General features: G+C 41.9%; 2 protein-coding genes across 9 annotated transcripts in view; one reads left to right on the top strand and one right to left on the bottom strand.

The window, feature by feature from the left end:
- Positions 1 to 7,415, bottom strand: part of ENOPH1 (enolase-phosphatase 1) — a 37,290-nt gene extending 29,875 nt beyond the window's left edge. The window contains exon 1 of one of the 5 annotated variants that reach the window (XM_078445984.2): positions 7,278 to 7,415. Coding sequence is in view for 2 of the 5 variants with exons in the window: in XM_078445982.2 (XP_078302108.1) it covers positions 6,573 to 6,656 (84 nt within the window). In the remaining 3 variants the exon portion in view is untranslated. Of the gene's footprint in view, positions 1 to 6,572; positions 6,919 to 7,277 lie in introns of those variants that run through there. The other 4 variants (XM_078445982.2, XM_060654757.3, XM_078445985.2 and 1 more) reach the window with 4 other exon arrangements.
- A 116-nt stretch (positions 7,416 to 7,531) lies between these two features.
- Positions 7,532 to 13,075, top strand: HNRNPDL (heterogeneous nuclear ribonucleoprotein D like). Of its 4 annotated transcripts, none has more exons than XM_060654758.3 (8): positions 7,532 to 8,272; positions 9,058 to 9,226; positions 9,325 to 9,486; positions 9,943 to 10,074; positions 10,222 to 10,336; positions 11,055 to 11,225; positions 11,565 to 11,657; positions 12,811 to 13,075. In XM_060654758.3, exons 1-7 carry the CDS (start codon positions 7,830 to 7,832, stop codon positions 11,633 to 11,635), a joined length of 1,263 nt encoding a protein of 420 aa, XP_060510741.1. In that variant the 5' UTR covers positions 7,532 to 7,829; the 3' UTR covers positions 11,636 to 11,657; positions 12,811 to 13,075. The 4 variants fall into 4 exon arrangements, with proteins under 4 accessions (XP_060510741.1, XP_060510742.1, XP_060510743.1 ...); XM_060654759.3 differs by lacking the exon at positions 12,811 to 13,075 and adding an exon at positions 12,031 to 12,135; XM_060654760.3 differs by lacking the exon at positions 11,055 to 11,225.
- The last annotated feature ends 5,083 nt before the right edge of the window (positions 13,076 to 18,158 follow it).

Genomic DNA, 18,158 nt, shown 5'->3' with positions numbered 1-18,158 from the left:
AGGATGAAATATTGATGTAAATATATTCATTTATCTTACAAAGTTTTTTCAAGGGTTAAGCATTCATTAAATGTTGTCAGTAGCCTTATGAGGTAGAGATCCACACAATATAGCTGAGGAAATATGTACCTACACTCAGAGACATTAACTAACTTGTCATAAAACATCTGGGAGAAGCCAGAATGCTAATCCAGACCTGTATAGTCTCCAAACCTATCCCTGTAACTACTACTCTATACTGTCAATCCTCATTATTTGTCGGTTCCGTACTTACAAATTCTCCTACTCACTAAAGTTTATTTGTAACCCCAAAATCAATACTTGCTGCACTTTCCTGATCATTCAGAAACAGGTACACGTGCAAAGTGGCAAAAATCTGTAAACACTTGATGTACACATTCCCCCACACAAAGTGACGATTTGACTTGTTTCACCTCTCATAGTTTAAACAAGTGTCCTTTTCAGAGTCGATTTACTGCCATATTTTTTGCATTTTGTGCTTTTTGTTGGTGACCTTGCACTTCAAAAGGGCTCCCAAGCAAAGTGCCTAAATGCTGCCTAATGTTCCTAAGCCCGAGAAACTGTGATGTGCCTTAGGGAGAAAATACAGGTGTTTAGATAGGCTACACTAAAGCATGAGTTACAGTGCCACTGGCTGTGAGTTCAATGTTAATCTATCAATAATATATATTAAGGGAAACAGAAACACACATAAGACAAGGTTACTACTAATCAGCTCACAGAAATGCTATGACCAGAGGCTCACAGGAACCTAACCCTGTATTTTCTCTAGGGGCAATGATTCATTATTTGCTAATATAAGATTCTCGGTGACTTTATAGAACTTAACTATGTCAACTGTTAGGTGTACAGATGCAGCACGTAACAACAGGAAACCCACCAAATTAAAGAGTATTTTCAGAAACAAGAGGATAATTGTCTCCAAACCCAGAAACAATAGTTGAAGGCTCCTGACAGGATAACCACAGAGACAGGTGATGGTGTTATTTCACAGGCTTATAGATTAAAAACACTGGAATAATACACCATGCAAAGTCAGAAAGTGAGTATTACAACACATGGACAAAAATCAAGTGGTGGCTCCATGGCCATTCAAGATGATTCAACAGGGTAAGGGAACAGAGTGTAACAACCTTTGTTTACATTTATTACTTTAATCTCATCTTCAAATTCCAATGTGTTTTATAACTTCATAATTAGACCATAAAATGTGTTCACAATTTATAAATTCTACTGGCAATGCATGCTCCAATTCTGCTGATGGTATATATGACCAAAAAATGTTAGGAGATTAGCACTGTAAAGGATCAGAATCAGCACCTGAAAAGAAAACAAACTCCAGAGGCATATGGCCTGCAGTGAGGGGCAGGGCTAGAGGCTTTGAGAATTCAGATGCACTGTGAATATCTAAGGAAAGCTGGGCTCTACCGCTGCTCTGCCTCCAACAAATTGTAATGATCTTCACACAGGACATCCCTCCAGGCATCAACTCATGAGAAATTAATTAGTCGGTTGAACATTCGCTGCATGATTCCATCTAGGAGCCCCTCCTGTTCTAAAAATTAGACAATGCTATGACTCAAGAGAAAATAAGATACACTAGCTGGTAAATAAAACCATCGTTTTTGTTGCCTGACACCTAAGGGCTGAGGCATGTCGTAATAGAGCAGCAGGCTGTCCAGAGAACAGCATTTCCCAGACTGGGAGGAGTCTAGGGAATCCCATGAGCTATTCCAAACTGTTAAGTTTTATTTTACATAGGAGCGCCTGGGTGGCTCAGTTGGTTAGACATCCAACTTTGGCTCAGGTCATGATCTTGCGGATTGTGAGTTTGAGCCCCACGTTGGGCTCTGTGCTGACATGTCGCTCAGAGTCTGGAGCCTGCTTCAGATTCTGTGTCTCCCTCTCTCTCTGCCCTTCCCTCTCTCACACTGTTTCTCTCAAAAATAAACATTAATAAAATTTATTTTTAAAAAGTGCTATCTTATATAGTTAAAGTACATCGTATACACATTTAACTGTAAGTGCTCAGCCCAAAAAAAAAAAAAAAAAAAAGGAGAGGAAAAAATAACCAGAGCCAGTGCTGGCAATCTGTTATTCCACTTAATGGGGGTGTTCTGTTGCCCAATGAAACAGTCTCGTTTCCCACGGTCTCTTACAGTGTGAGTGGCTCAGTATGAGGCCAATGTTTGACACAACATATTTTTCATTTATATCACCTAATCCCAAACCAACTACTTCCTCTGATGCTAAAGGGAAGAAGCAGGGATATGTTTCCACCCTAAAGGAAAAATGAATGCATGACTTACTGAAAATGGAAATCAGCCTATAAAGAGGAATGACTTCCTAAATTGCTTCCTAATTCCTAATTGCTTCAAGAGCAATTTTTGACAATACTCAATTTTCATAGTATATTCAACTACAGAACCAAATCTGCAAATAAAGACTCAACTATAGTTATTATGGCTCAAGGGTTCACTCCTAAACCTATCACCAAGGGGTAGTATAATTTTTTTTTAAATGCTTATTTATTTCTGAGAGAGAGAGAGACAGAGCATGAGTGGGGGAGGGGCAGAGAGAGAGGGAGACACAGAATCCGAAGCAGGCTCCAGGCTCTGAGCTGTCAGCACAGAGACCGACGTAGGGCTCGAGCTCACAAACCGTGAGATCATGACCTGAGCTGAAGTCGGTCGCTCAACCAATTGAGCCACCCAGGCGTCCCTCCAAGAGGCAGTATAAATTAAAATTTGTTACCATATCCTTTTACGATACTTCGTGTTGATTGAAGTGTTATCATATCAACTGTGTCATTTAACATACACAGAAGCCAAGCAAAGACACGGAACAAGCACTGTGGTTTCCATTTTAGAGATCAAGTGCAATAATGTAAATGTAAGAGTTTCTCAGACAGACAATCTGGGTGCAAATCCTAGGTATAATAGTTCAACTTTTAAGAACCTTAATTTCCTATCAGTAAAATGCAGACAGTGCACACACCTCAGAGTTTCTGAGAATGAGTCAAGTATACAAGTCACCTATATACAATTCTCAATGTTTGTTTCCATAGGAAGTGGGGCTACATGTTCCATACACCTAATGTGACTAATAAAGTCCAAAGTAAATAAAGTCGGATTCCCACCTCCATCCTCAGAGATTCAAGGACATAATTTAGTATCTCTTTAAAAGATGTTAAAAAACAAACAAAAATAAATAAGTAAAAGATGTCCAAAAGTTAGTCTCTGACATAGTCTTCAAAGTTTTTTGTTCAAGTAAATTTGTGAAATGCCACTCTCTTGAAGACTTATAAAACATATGTGTGTGTGTGTGTGTGTGTGTACGTATGATAGAAAAGCTCAGAGAAGCTGTGCAATGAAGAAACCTAGTTGAATATGTATAGCCTAACATTTCCCAAAAGTGCATTTAATAATGGAATCCTTTTTGCATAGTTACTATAAATATCCACACAGACTTAATGCTCTTCTTAACATACTTTTATACTCGGGGCGCCTGGGTGGCTCAGTCGGTTAAGCGTCTGACTTCAGTTCAGGTCATGATCTTGGGGTTTGTGAGTTCGAGCCCCGTGTCAGGCTCTGTGCTGACAGCTCAGAGCCTGGAGCCTGCTTCAGATTCTGTGTCTCTCCATCTCTCAGCCCCTCTCCTGCCCATGTTCTGTCTCTCTGTCTCTCAATAATAAATAAGTGTTAAAAAAAATTTTTTTAAATAAAAAAAAAACAACATACTTTTATACTTGATCTTAGCCAAAAGGCAGAGAAGTGATGAACATACTTTTAGAAACACCAGTTTTGATAAAGTAATGTGTAACAAATTAATAACAGGTTATTAGACTACAATAGATCGATAATCATTATGAAAAAATAATAATAGATTATAGGACAAAGCACAAGAAACTATCCTTTGAATAAAATCCCCAAATCATTTTTTGTAGCCTGCCTTGACTTTACCTATAGATCAGTGTCAAACTTAAAAAAAAGAAAAATCTATTTAGGCCATAAAGGCATTTTAACTCTCAGGAAGATGTCAGAATAAGTCTATCATAAACAAAGATTTCAAGAAGTGGCTCATAATGTCATCTGGCAGAAGACAGGATTGGGAAGAGGTGGGAGAGGCACCTATATTTTGTTATAAAACTGATTTGCATGGGGCTACCTGGGTGGCTCAGTAGGTTAAGCATCCGACTCCTGGTTTCAGCTCAGGCCACAAACTCATAGTTTGTGGGTTCAAGTCCCACATTGGGCTCTGTACTGGCAGCACAGAACCTGATTGGGAGTCTCTCTCTCCCCCCCACTCTCTGCCTATTCCTTGCTCTTGCTCTCTCTCTCTCAAAATAAACATTAAAAAAACTGATTTGCATGAAGTATCCTATTCCCTAACCAACTTTCCAAGAATGGTATGTATATATCTTATGCCACATCACTACCTCTCCTGTGATTACCCTTGGTGGAGATAATAAGCTGTGAACTACAAACTACAAATATGAGGAATCATTTTTTCTCTGAAAACTCTAAGAAAGCAATGGTTCTGTCACAGTAGGAAAAAGAAAGTCACCTCCATTATCAGCATTTGGTCAATCCTGAACATTTCTGCAGAGGCCTCACATGATTAAAAACTGAGAAAAAATGTCAAATTAGATTTCTTAGGAACATGTGCTAAGATGGTATTGTGATTCTTCTAAAAAATTTGCAAGTGGTTCTATATTGAAGTCCTAAAATGTCTATTTGATTGACATCAAGAAAATCATTCTTCACAGGTAATTTTCAAAATAAAACTAACTTGGGTGCCTGGGTGGCTCAGTCGGTTGAGAGTGGGACTCCTGTTTGGCTCAGGTCATGCACGATCTCAAGGTTGTGAGATGAAGTCCCATTTCCAGCTCTGTGCTGAACGTGGAGCGTGCTGAGGATTCCCTCTCCCTCTGCTCCTCTTTCTCTCTCAAAATAAATCAACATTTTTTAAAAACAATTTTAACGTTTATTTGAGAGAGTATGAGCGAGGAAGAAGCAGACAGAGACACAAAATCCGAAGCAGGTTCCAGGCTCTGAGCTGTCAGCACAGAGCCTGACGCAGGGCTCAAAGTCAGATGCTTAACAGACTGAGCCACCCAGGTGCCCCAATAAGCATTTTAAAATAAAAAAATAAATAAAATAAATAAAACTAACAAAAAATTTTAAAACTCACGGGGTGCCTGGGTGGCTTAGTTGGTGAAGTGGACAACTTCAGCTCAGGTCATGATCTCTCGGTTTGTGGGTTCAAGTCCTGCCTAGGACTCTGAGCTGACACCTTGGAGCCTGGAGCCTGGTTCAGATTCTCTCTGTCCCTCCCCTGCTTGTGCTCTCTTTCTCTCTCTCTCTCTCTCTCAAAAATAAAAAAATAAAATAAAATAAAATAAAATAAAATAAAATAAATTTTTAACTCAGGGTGCCTGGGTAGCTCAGTCAGTTAAGTCACCGACTGGATTTCAGCTCAGATCATGATCTCTGTGCTGACAGCACTGAGCCTGCTGGGATTCTCTCCCTCTTTCTCTCTGTGCCTTCCCTACTCTCTCTGTCTCTCAAAATAAACAAATAAACTTAAAAATATTTAAAACTCAGACCGCTTGGTTTGTTGAAAGATGGGTTTTTCCTAAGTTGTAAGTAACCTACTACTGTATGTAAACCCTTCTAGTTAATGCTTTTATCTTAAACCTCTAGAAATCAAATAAAGGGTAGACTAGACCAAGGAATTCTTTTACAAATTACACTAATGCTTGCTACTTACTCTGATAGAATGTATGTATTTTTTAAAACTCTGCTAAAAGCAGAGCTATATGCTTAGGAATTATGTGTAGGCAAGTGTTTGGTTAATAATGACGCCCTAGAAGAAAGGCTCTGTGTAAGAGCTTCAAGTTTCCATGGTGTTCAGAGGAAAATGAACCGAATCTAGACATGTTTGATCCACAGCTTAGTAAATCAGCGCTACATTCCACCGTGCCCAATCCAATAACACGAAGCGTGCAGTTGGCCACTAATGTTGCAAGAGTGGGAAGGGGCGAAGAATAACCACTATGGTCCAAGATACCAGGGTTACCTGAAAAGTTATCTTAACACTTCACTCTACGTTTTGCGCGACTAGACGTCTCCAGGACCACTCCATCGCAGCCACCGCCCAGCCAGGCCCAACCTAGAACCAAGCAGGCGCTCACCTGCGGGGCGACAGGGCGCACACCTGGCCGGAGGGGGGCGCCCACCTCGCCTCTCCCAGTCCGAGCGCATCTGCCCTCCTCCACCCTTTTTCGCCACCATCTCCACCCATTCCCCACCCATCAGCATCTAACCAAGGACAGGGAATGGCGAGGATGATGAACAGGGTGCGGTGACGAAAAGATCCCCGCAACCTGCCACAGCCTTTCTACTTCCTCCCATCTCAGAGCTGCGCAAAGCCACACCACCTTTCCTACGCCTCACTCGCGTCTGTGGTACAAGGCCTGCAATACCTAAAAAAAATGTTTTTAATGCTTTTAAGCACAAGTCACTTCCCCGCTCCCTTCCGCCCCTCACCTTCACGAAAGCAATCGGGGTTGTGGTACCTTCGATATCTAACAGGATCACAGTGACTTCGGCGGGCACGGAAAGCACGACCATTTCCCTACCGGATGCAACTACCAGAATCGGCCTACTGGTAGGTAGGGCAGAGGGCGGCGCCGGCTGCGCCCTCAGCACCGTTCTGGGCTTCCGACAGCCCCGCAAGAATCGCCCACCCGGCAACCGCGTGAGGCCCGAAGCTTAAGGTACAGGACCACCTCCACGCCCCTAAAGGTGGATCACACGGCCGTGCAGGGGCCCAGAAGTACAGAGCTGCCAAGGGCCAGAGGACGAGACCACGTGGGCAGGGAAAGGGGGCGGTCCTCGCAGGGTTCCGAAGGGGTGGGGGGAGGTAAATGCGTCGATGCCGATTGGCCGCCAGAGGGCCTCGAACCCGATCCATCAAAATGGGCCTCGCGTGGGCGGGAACAAAGAAGCGAACGCGGGAGCCGGGTCCGCGGGCGCGCGCGCGCTCTCCGCAGACTGGTTGAGCGAGCGGGAGAGGCCCGGGGCACGTGCAGACGGGAGCCCCGCGAGTGGCGCGCCGGGGATGTGAGTGTCCCTTGCCCTCTACGGCACCTAGCCCCCTCCCCGCCCACTGCCTCCGCTTTTGCATATTTACAGTAACCTGACCGGGCTCGCGCCCCTCCTCCCGTCCTCAGCCAGCAAAAGAGGCCGTGCCGGGACTGGTTTGCCTGACTACGTCGGCCCGGGCTCCCGCCGATCGGTTAGGGAGGCCCGCCGCGCTTCCTCGGCCTGCGCGCCTGTGGCGGTAGCGGAAGAGGCGCCCGCGCCGCGCCGCTGTCCGGAGGGGCCACCGCGCGCCCGCTTCCTGTTCGGCTGGTTCCAGCCAGCTCGAGGACAAAACACGCGTGCGCGCGGCGGAGCGCGCTCGCTGTCTCAGCCGCCGGCGCCGGGCGCAGTCCGCCTTTTTCTGGAGCGACCCGGCCACGGTGCTAATCGATAGCAGCAGCCGCCACCGCAGCAGTCCGCACTGGGGGACCGAGGGCTTTGGAAAAAGGCGGGGTTGATGGCTCTGTACTAGGAGTGGGCTGGACCGGACGCCAGAGACAAAGGCTCTCAAGACAAGAGGGACTGTGGCCCTGCGACGGCACTGCTCGGGATTTTTGACCCCAGGACTTTTCGCCCCTTCGTTTTTCTCTTCTGACGCTTCTCTCATCTTAAGCCCGCGTCCCCTCACCCGCGACCTCGCTCCTCACCGGGAGGGCCGCGATGGAGGTCCCGCCCCGGCTCTCCCATGTGCCGCCGCCATTGTTCCCCTCTGCTCCCGCTACTTTAGCCTCCCGCAGCCTTTCCCATTGGCGGCCGCGGGCGCCTCGGCAGCTCGCCCCGCTCCTCCCTTCGCTCGCTCCCAGCTCCGCCCGGCAGGGGGCGCGCCGGGCCCAGCGCCACGTCACCGCCCAGCAGCCCTCCCGATTGGCGGGAGGGGCGGCTATAAAGGGAGGGCGCAGGCGGCGCCCGGATCTCTTCCGCCGCCATTTTAAATCCAGCTCCATACAACGCTCCGCCGCCGCTGCTGCCGCGACCCGGACTGCGCGCCAGCATCCCCCGGCCGACAGCTCCGCCACCATGGAGGACATGAACGAGTACAGCAACATAGAGGAATTCGCAGAGGGATCCAAGATCAACGCGAGCAAGAATCAGCAGGATGACGGGTACCGCACGCTTCTCTTTTCCCCCTCCCCCAGCGCGCCGCACGCGCCCTTCATCCTTCGGGAGCCGCGCGCTATCCCGGTTCTTGCCCCGAGTCGATTCCTCGCGTGCCCGCCGGGCCCCACTAGCTTAGAGGAAAGAGGAAAGTAGGAAACGGAGGGGTGACTCCAGCGGAGGGTGGGGGAAGGGCGGAGGAGTTGGAGGAGGAGGGCGGCGGCGGCGTCTGTGTCCCGAGTGCGCAGGCGCCGCGTGGGGCCCGAGGGGGAGGGGCCGGCCTCGCTGCGCCACATGCTGCAGCTGCTGCCGCCTTTTCATTGTGTCTGTGCTAGGGCCCCGCGCAGTTTTCCTGGGCGGTGTTACGGAATTAATCGTTTGGAATCGGTGTGTGAGTGGTACTTGGATCCCCAGGACGTGTTAAGAGTTCTTTAGGTGGCATGTTGGCTTGACAGCTGTGAAAGAGGATGAACCTAAGTTGTGAGGGATCAGCTTAGGAAGTTGGGGTTTTTAAATCTTAAAGCAATCGAACATACTTTGCTGGTCTCGTTTAAACTTCGTATCATGAAGCATGGCGAGCACGCTGTCCACTGTTTCGAATAAGCGACCTCGATGGAATTGGGGAGAAGGGTTGTGTTTTTTGTTTTAATACTTGATGTGTAGACCCGGATTGAATTCCTTACATATACAGTTAAACTTCCCCGTTCTTGGTTCGTAGTTAACATAGTTCCAGAACTGAAGTAATCGTGTGAGGCGCTGCTAATCTTTTTTTAAAAAATAACTTTATTTCTAGTAAAATGTTTATTGGAGGCTTGAGCTGGGATACAAGCAAGAAAGATCTGACTGAATATTTGTCTCGATTTGGGGAAGTTGTAGACTGTACAATAAAAACAGATCCAGTGACTGGAAGATCAAGAGGATTTGGATTTGTGCTTTTCAAAGATGCTGCTAGTGTTGATAAGGTAGGAGCAGGTTTTGCATTGTAGTCCTTCTGTGTACTTTTGCAAATTGTCTGGGGGTTTTCCTTGCATAGCGTTGTCAGATTAAATTTGTCTTCTAGGTTTTGGAACTGAAAGAACACAAACTGGATGGCAAATTGATAGACCCCAAAAGGGCCAAAGCTTTAAAAGGGAAAGAACCTCCCAAAAAGGTTTTTGTGGGTGGATTGAGCCCAGATACTTCTGAAGAACAAATTAAAGAATATTTTGGAGCCTTTGGAGAGGTGCGCTTTATGACTACTTTTGTGTATGTTTATGTAATAATCCCCGGGTTTTTACAGAAAAGAACATTATCCGATGTGGAAGAGATTAAATTAACTACTCAGGTCCTTTTTAGTCACTACCTTAATCACTGTTTACTGTGCTATGATGGAAACCCATACCGAATTTGTTTTGGCCAAAACACAGGTGCTTTGGTGTGGTCAGTGTTTGGACTTCTACCAATGGCATCTATTGGGTACAAAATAATAAATGAAGTTTTGCTCTCCTTTCTAAATGCTTCACAGACGAATCTTTGCAGTTTGAGTTGACAGTAAAGTAGGAGCTTTTATACAGATGTAATGTGACTAGAGTAACATGCAATATGTGTTTGAAACTTGGAAAGGACCTGGGGTATTCTAAAACCTTTTGGTAGCTTTTATCATTACTGGATGATCGTTGAGTGTGCTTCTTGATTTCAGATTGAAAATATTGAACTTCCCATGGATACAAAAACAAACGAAAGAAGAGGATTTTGCTTTATTACATATACAGATGAAGAGCCAGTAAAGAAATTGTTAGAAAGCAGATATCATCAAATTGGTTCTGGGAAGGTAAAGCCATCTTGATTCTATTAAGTGAAAATGTTGAGGGTGGTTTTTGTTTTGTTTCTTTTAGTGAATTTCTCAAAATTTGTTTTGAGAAGAATAAAAGGGCTTGACATAGTAAAAATTCTATTTGTTTTTTTAATGTGTTTATAGTGTGAAATCAAAGTTGCACAACCCAAAGAGGTCTATAGGCAGCAACAACAACAACAAAAAGGAGGAAGAGGTGCTGCAGCTGGTGGACGAGGTGGTACTAGGGGTCGTGGACGAGGTGAGACTTAATTCTTTGAAGATGGCTCAGTGGCTTAGGCTGCAAATTGCTAAATAGGAATAAGCCCATAAGAAAGTAAAGCTAGTTTTAAACTGTTTGAATATGAAAAATTCTCAGGTTAGTGGGTGGGTCTTTGTTAGTTTACTGGTTTCGCCTCTTCAAAGAATGGCCAGCCTGACAGGGCCATTACTAATGGAGAAATAATACCACTTAATGTGGTTAAGATTACATGGTACATCATGGCATGATAAGGTTTTTTTTGGGCAGGAGTCCTTGTTTTAAAGCTAAACGATCTACCTGTTTTCACCTTCTCCTGATTTTCCTTCCTGTTAAAGTTTATTTATTTTGAAGGACAGTGCGCACCTGTGCGCATGGCGGAGGGGCAGAAAGAGATAATCAAAGGCAGGCTCTGCTTGAACTCAACAAACCTTGAGATCATGACCTGAGCTGAAATCAAGTCTGTTGCTTAACCAACTGAGCCACCCAGGTGCCCCTGTCCTGATTTTCCATTACATGTAGGAAACTTGATAACTGGCACAATTGGACTTTCTGCCCCCTTTTATGATAATTAAAATAATAATTTTCTCCAGTCAGATAGCAGTATAGATGTACATTCTGCCTGTTTAAGATTTGTGGAGTGAGAGACAGGAACACAACATTTTATGTTAGGATTGGGGGTCAGAAGTTGTCTCCTAACAATCATTGTGCATTGTTTCAGGTCAGGGCCAAAACTGGAACCAAGGATTTAATAACTATTATGATCAAGGATATGGAAATTACAATAGTGCCTATGGTGGTGATCAAAACTATAGTGGCTATGGCGGCTATGATTATACTGGGTATAACTATGGGAACTATGGATATGGACAGGGATATGCAGACTACAGTGGTAAGAATATTTAACTTAATTTCATAAACCAATGGTATTAAAAATTCAGTGTTAACAGTGCAATCCCATTCTGCAATTGTGTGTGGGTTTTCCGTTTTTTGAAGTGTTTGGGAGTTTTTGAAGCATTTGATAGTCATAGGATGGTTACTGACAAAGATTTTGGTTAGAAATGTTCTGGAGTATGTGATACATGACTAGTTTATAATAGCTATTTAAAATACATGATTTTGATGTTTTGGCATGCAGAGTATTACACACTTAATAGTTTTCTATTAACATTTATGATGAAACTTTTATAGAAAGCATTCTTAATGTAATTTTTTTGTGTTTTCAAAATAGGCCAACAGAGCACTTACGGCAAGGCGTCTCGAGGGGGTGGCAATCACCAAAACAATTACCAGCCATACTAAAGGAGGACGTTGGAGAAAACAGGTGTGTATAAGAGTACAAGAAACCAGTGGAAATGTCTAATTTAATTTAAAGATCAATAGACAAATGAAAAATAAGTAAAAACAAAATATTATGTAGTCTGTTTTTACTAAATTGTTAATTTTTTAATTGCTTTATGAGCCTGTTTTGCCTAAAGTGTCTATAGATCTTTAACTTTAAAGTCTTATCTCACCTTCTTTAGTATTACAGAAAAACTTAAGAGTTTTTCTGTTTGCTTTGTGTACCAGGTGGTCTAGAGGAATAATTAAACATTTTTAGAACTATTAACAGGTAAAGTACTGAAATGGGTACAACTTAAGGAAAACAAGAATGTTGTCTTCTAACTCTGACATTATACCTTGTTTGTACCCGCCAGCGGGAACTTCATTGCAGGCCGTGTGTCACCCTGACCACGTCTATCTCTGGGGGTCGCACGTTGCGGGCAGAGCGCAAGGCATACACCAGAAAACGCTGTCCTGTGGTATGGTCTCTTCCAACTTCATGTACCAGCGTAAAGATTAAAGTGGAAAACTTCAGACTTTGGCTTCTTTTTTAATCTTTTTGAAGATTAAGTGTCTAAACTTAACTTAAATGGTTTTTTACAGGAGTTAAAGTACATAAATGCCTTTTTACAGCTTAATCATTTTGGTCTTCTGTTTAGTGTTGTATTTCAATTGTGGAGCCTCATTTTAAGTGTTCATTCTTTAAGATTTAATGCTTGCTTTTTCTTTTTATAGCTAATAGTGAAATCTACAAACCAAAACAAGAACTTTAAAATCTGGGATATAAATTAAAGATCATATGCACACAGCAATTCGTTTTCTTATAATATAATAAGCCTATTAGGAATTCATTTTTGTAAGAGCATTTTTTGGCTTACTAGAGATGCTTCTAGTAGACCTAAATCTAGTATACTTCAGTCTGAATATGGGAACATTGCATTCCCTGATTCCTTACTAAATTTAAATTCACTATCATTTGGGAACTGCAGGGTGAATATTAATTACCCAATCTCCATTTTGCAATTCAATATGCATGTGATCTTTAATTATTGAAGAAAAGAATAAATTGAGGACTTAAAACAATTCATGAAAGTGGACCTTTGAAAGCTTTCAGAGTTACACAAATCTAATTGCTATTTTGTTTTTGTTTTTAGGAGGAGATTGCTAAAGTTAACCCATCTTGCAGGACGACATTGAAGATTGGTCTTCTGTTGATCTAAGATGATTATTTTGTAAAAGACTTTCTAGTGTACAAGATACAACTGTGTCCAACTGTATATAGCCGCCAATTAGTTTTCTTTGTTTTTACTTTGTCTTTTGCTATCTGTGTTATGACTCAATGTGGATTTGTGTTTATACAAATTTTATTTGTATGATTTCATGTTAAACCTCAAATAAATGCTTCCTTATGTGATTGTTTTTCTGCGTCAGGTACTAAATAGCTCTGTAAAAGTGTAATTTAAAATAAGCAATAATTAAGGCACAGTTTATTTTGTAGGGAATATTGGTCCATAGGGAGAAACTGTGGTCCTTTTACGAATAGCCAGCTACAGTGTGCCCCTGTTCCCCCTTTTTGTTAGATGTAGTCTATACTCTAAGGCTTCATTTCCCTGCTGAGGTTTCCACCACACCTGTAACGTTTCTCTGTATTTGGAGACCTTGTCATAGTGTTGTCAGTAGTGGAAGCTTTCTAGCAGACCATCAGTCTTCTGGATTATATTTTGAAGAACTGTACCTTTTTAGCACAAAGCATGTTAGTAGTTCCTTTTCGTAAATAGAAGTGATTGTGCTTTGTTCCTGTCTCTGGAAAGCCATTGATTAGGGTAAGCTCATTCAGAATCTGGTCTGTTAGAGCTTTGGCTAATTGTAATACCATGACTTTACTTGTTTTCTTGATTAAAACATCCAGATATACCCAGGGAAAAGGCACTGTTAAACAGTGTGTTGGAGCTACAGTTTGAGTATCTGAAATCGTTACAAGGATTTTGGCAGATAGGTATGAGGTGGTTAAAATTTGAGCAAAAGTTAGATGCAGATATTTGAAGTAGTGACTTGAGGAAGTCAGTTGTATTCTATTGGTATTGTCACAGCAAGCACCAAACTGAACAAAATGTTTTCTTTGGGGGGGTTTTTAGGAAGCTATATTGGGTGTTAACTGTTAATGTGGTGTGAGTTTTTAGAAAAAGTCATGCTAGTAGATTCCATCATTTTTAATGCATTAGTGCATGAGCTGCATAGTTAAGCATTCCATATTCAGACATAGGAGTAGTGAGGAAAAGTATAATTTAAACTTTATGTATGTCAATGCAAATCTAAGGTGACCGAGTCATTACAACAGATTTTCCTGGTGAATCAAGCAGTTTTAGCTCTAGGTTTTGGAGAAATTCCTGGGTAAATCTAAGCTTCAAATTTTACATTCAGTGTAGTTGGATTTAAGGGGTTTTTTTAAGTTTTGTTTCTCTGGTTCTACATTAGCCTTTAGGATTGGCATACGTGTTCATATGCAGAGCAGTTGACCTCACCTTCAACCAAATGTAAATTTTTTATGCTGATGAACCTGCCTTTTGTTTTATTTGGTGCCTGCAGCTTTCTTTGTTTAATGATGTTTGTACTCGCTGGCTATCAAGTTACAATGCACTTGGCCTTGTTCTGCTCCTGTTTTGCTATTTGACCTTAAACCTAGGCCAAGTACCAATGTTGGTTATTGCAAGGGACTGTTTATTCTTTCGACATGCAACCTTAGGGAACAAGGGAGATTTTCATTTTAAGTTATGTTGTCAAAGTCTGTAGGTGCAGTGTCTAGGGCAGTGAATCCTGTTAAGTTCAAATTTATGATTAGGTGACAAGTTGACATTGAGATTGTCCTTTCCCTGATCAAAAATGAATAAAGGCTTTTTAAACAAAATCCAAACTCTTCAATCAAGTCTTGGTATATATGGCTTTGAAGAAATACACTACATCTAGAGATTATTGTCTGAGGTTTACAAAAAAAAACAATGTGCTTGGTTTTTTACCCCCTCAAGAGGCTTTGGACTCTTATTAAGAATTTAGGCTCTATAAGTGCCAAATGATGTAAATTTTAAATAAGCCAAGAAAAGTGCTCTAGGCACTTGATTTTGATGAATGAAAGTTATCAAGATACCCTGAAGTATTTAGAACTAAGTAATTTGATAAGTTAATTGAAGGGGTGAGGATGGAAATTCTGAAAGCCTATGACAAACATATTCAAGTAGCCTGTGTATTTTGTTAAGCATGCTATCTGAATGGTTTTGACCAAGTTCTGTGTGGTGTTCCTCATCCTAATAGAAACTTGATTTCATTAGTTTCAGTTAAATTTATATAATTGGGGATATTAAGAATTAAGATGTGTGTTGGGGTACTAATGTGGATAAGCAGAGCTTTTATTCCATTCTCAGATGCATCATTCAAAATGGTGATAGGGACTGGACTTCTTGATAATCTTACACTTCAATAATTTTTTAATATATGAGAACGTCATCACTACCCAATACCAAGATTTGATAAGATGTCAACCACGGGATGCTAAATTTCACTGAATCACTATTAAGGATGCTGCAGTTGTATAAACTATTTTTTTATTGCCTTTTCTATGAAGTCATTCATAAAATATGGTCTGTTAGGATTAGATGGGGTTTCGTATTTTTGTCTTGGGTTGGATGTGGAATTTCAACAAATTTTGGTTGAAATGGTAAGAAACCACCTATAACACTTAACTGCTTTTTATAAACTAGGATAGAATATAGTGCTGTCCTGGGGATTACAGGAAAATAAACACTGAAGATTTGTGTTTATGTGGCAGTTTGACCCCTGGTTTTATTCTTTTAGGAGTCATTTAAGAGGTGCACCCCTTTGGGTTGCTGTCTGGCTTAGGCAGTGGATCATGTGTGTTGATCCCAGGGTTGTAAGTTTGAGTGCCACGTTGGGGGTAGAGAAAACTTAAAAATCTTTTTAAAAAGGTGTACCCCCATTTGGGGGGAGGTACATTGTCAGAGGGTGTTGGGAGTAAGTTGTAGGCTGTTCTTTTAAGTTTGTTTTGAGAGAGGGGAAGAGAGTCCCACAAACCGTGAGGTCCTTACCTGAGCCAAAATCCAGAGTTAGACACTCAACCGACTCGAGCCATCCAGGTGCCTGGAGTTGTAGTTTTAAAAAGGATATTCAGTATAATTTCTGATTTACTTAAAACCTAGAAATGTTGAATAACAGAATAGTTAGAGTTTATCAAAGGCCAACACAAATTAGAAATATGTAAGAAAGTATCTTGCAGGGGTGCTTGGGTGGCTCAGTTGGTTAAGCGTCCTACTCAATTTTCAGTTCAGGACAGGATGTGAGGGTTTGTGAGATAGAGTCCCCTAACAGACTCTGCACTGACAGTGTGGAGCTGCTTGGGATTCTCTCCCTCTCTCTGCCCCTCCCCTGCTCATGTGCTTGCTTGCACGTGCTCTCTTAAAAAAAAAAAAAATTTCCTTATGCTTTTCCAGTGGTTATGTCCTTTCCAGAATCTGACCAAAAATGAATTCTCTTCTGACAGAAAAATGCCTATCCATACATAAATATTTTAAGGGTGGATTCAGAGAAATTCTTTGAAAGCTATCTACTTTAAAAGGCTCTTGCAGTTGGTGGCTTTTATGGTAACTGACTAAAATTTACTGAATTTGCTATCATTGATGAGGTTGCACAAGGGGTGTCTTCAGATGTTCTCTACTTGGGTATTTGTGTCTTGGGTTGTCAACACTTACATAGGGTGATAGTTTTATTAAAAGACAGGAGCTGCCAACCCCACAAAAGGCCCTATGAAAATTTTGGTTAATCCCCTGATTTTAAAATTGTAGAAGTTAGCTGATTAAAAATACCAACTCACAGGGCACCTCGTGTCTCAGTTAAGCATCCAACTCTTGGTTTCGGCTCAGGTCGTGATCTCAACAGTTCAAGCCCTGTGCGGAGGTCTGGGCTGACAGCACGGAGCCTGCTTGGAATTTTCACTTGCTGTCTGTCTGTCTCTCTCTCTACCCCTTTGCCGCTCGTGTGTGCCTGCACTTTCTCTCTCTCTCAAACAATCTTTAAAGAAAAAAAAAATGCACTACATTTTGGAATCTTAGATTTCTATTCCCTTAAGCATCTCTTGAGTCCTAGATTATGAACAAGCTTTTGCCACCTATGGGAATGATCTGTTAGCATTAAGATTGGTCAGCAGTCTTTAATACAATTAATTTGTAAGTACTGAGATCTTTTGTAGGAAAATAAGATTTTAGTACAATTGATTGATTCTTTTCCCTCTGATGACACTGAAGCCTTGATAATCTGTAGCAAACTCCTTATTCTCATGAGAGATCTGTCCAATGGGATTGACATTATTTAGGTTGTCTCTTGAACCATGAGACATTTGGGACATAAGTTTCTCATAGACCATGTAAGTGGAAGGATGAAAGAATGATGTGATAGTGGGGGCTAGGTTGTATTTTAGGATAGTTCCAACATTTTTTATTACCAGGACAAGTCTTTTAAATATATTCTTCCATGGACTATATGTTTTGAATACATGTTATCAAGTATATTGCTCTCATGTGATGATACTTTTTTTTTTTTTTTTTTTTTTTTTTTTTTTAGAGAGCGCGTGCTCACACAAGCTGGGGAGAGGGGCAGAGAGAGAGAGAGAGAGAGAGAGAGAGAGAGAATCCCAAGTAGGCTCTCTGCTGTTGGCAGATCCCGAGACTGTAGCAGGGCTCAATCCCATGAACCTGTGAGATGATGACCTGAGCCAAAATCAAAAGTCCAATGCTTAAACAACTGAGCCAATCAGAATTTCCATAGTGTGATAATCAGCATCATACCACCAAATTTATTGCCAGTCAAAATCAAAGCAATAATATTTTCATTGGCTTGTGCAGATTTTTTAAAATCTGTGATTTCTATCAGACTTTTAAAATACTGAAAATAGGGGCGCCTGGGTGGCTTGGTCGGTTAAGCGTCCGACTTCGGCTCAGGTCATGATCTCACGGTCTGTGAGTTCGAGCCCCGCGTCGGGCTCTGTGCTGACAGCTCAGAGCCTGGAGCCTGTTTCAGATTCTGTGTCTCCCTCTCTCTCTGCCCCTCCCCTGTTCGTGCTCTGTCTCTGTCTCAAAAATAAACGTTAAAAAAAGTTTTTTTTAAATACTGAAAATAAGTCTAAGAATTTTCATTACTACTTTCTAGGACTGTAGCACTGCACTTAACATATCATTGGAAATAAGGAAAAGGAAAAGGCATTTTCGAGTATGCATTACTTCATATTCTGGATGAAAAGTGATTTTAAAATACATGCAGTATGGATACAATTCAAATTCTTTTAAATTATACATTTGAACGACTGCATCAGAAACAAAAAGACTCCCCAATTTTACTTTTGATCTTATTTAAAATATATACTTCTGTGGCACCTGGGTGTCTCTGTTGGTTAAGCGTCCGACTTCGTCTCAGGTCATGATCTCACCATCCGTGAGTTTGA

The sequence above is a fragment of the Panthera onca genome, chromosome B1 (assembly GCF_046562875.1).
Source record: "Panthera onca isolate mPanOnc1 chromosome B1, mPanOnc1 haplotype 2, whole genome shotgun sequence".
Classification (NCBI taxonomy): domain Eukaryota; kingdom Metazoa; phylum Chordata; class Mammalia; order Carnivora; family Felidae; genus Panthera; species Panthera onca.
The sequence above is the reverse complement of the archived record's forward strand: the minus strand, read 5'-3'. Positions and strand labels throughout refer to the sequence as shown.

Excerpts from the sequence above, each read along its gene's own strand:
- HNRNPDL (XM_060654758.3), top strand. The coding sequence starts at position 7,830 with ATGGAGGTCCCGCCCCGGCTCTCCCATGTGCCGCCGCCATTGTTCCCC. Across the intron at positions 9,227-9,324 it reads ATGCTGCTAGTGTTGATAAG|GTTTTGGAACTGAAAGAACA; the intron begins GTAGGAGCAGGT and ends TTTGTCTTCTAG. Across the intron at positions 9,487-9,942 it reads ATTTTGGAGCCTTTGGAGAG|ATTGAAAATATTGAACTTCC; the intron begins GTGCGCTTTATG and ends TCTTGATTTCAG.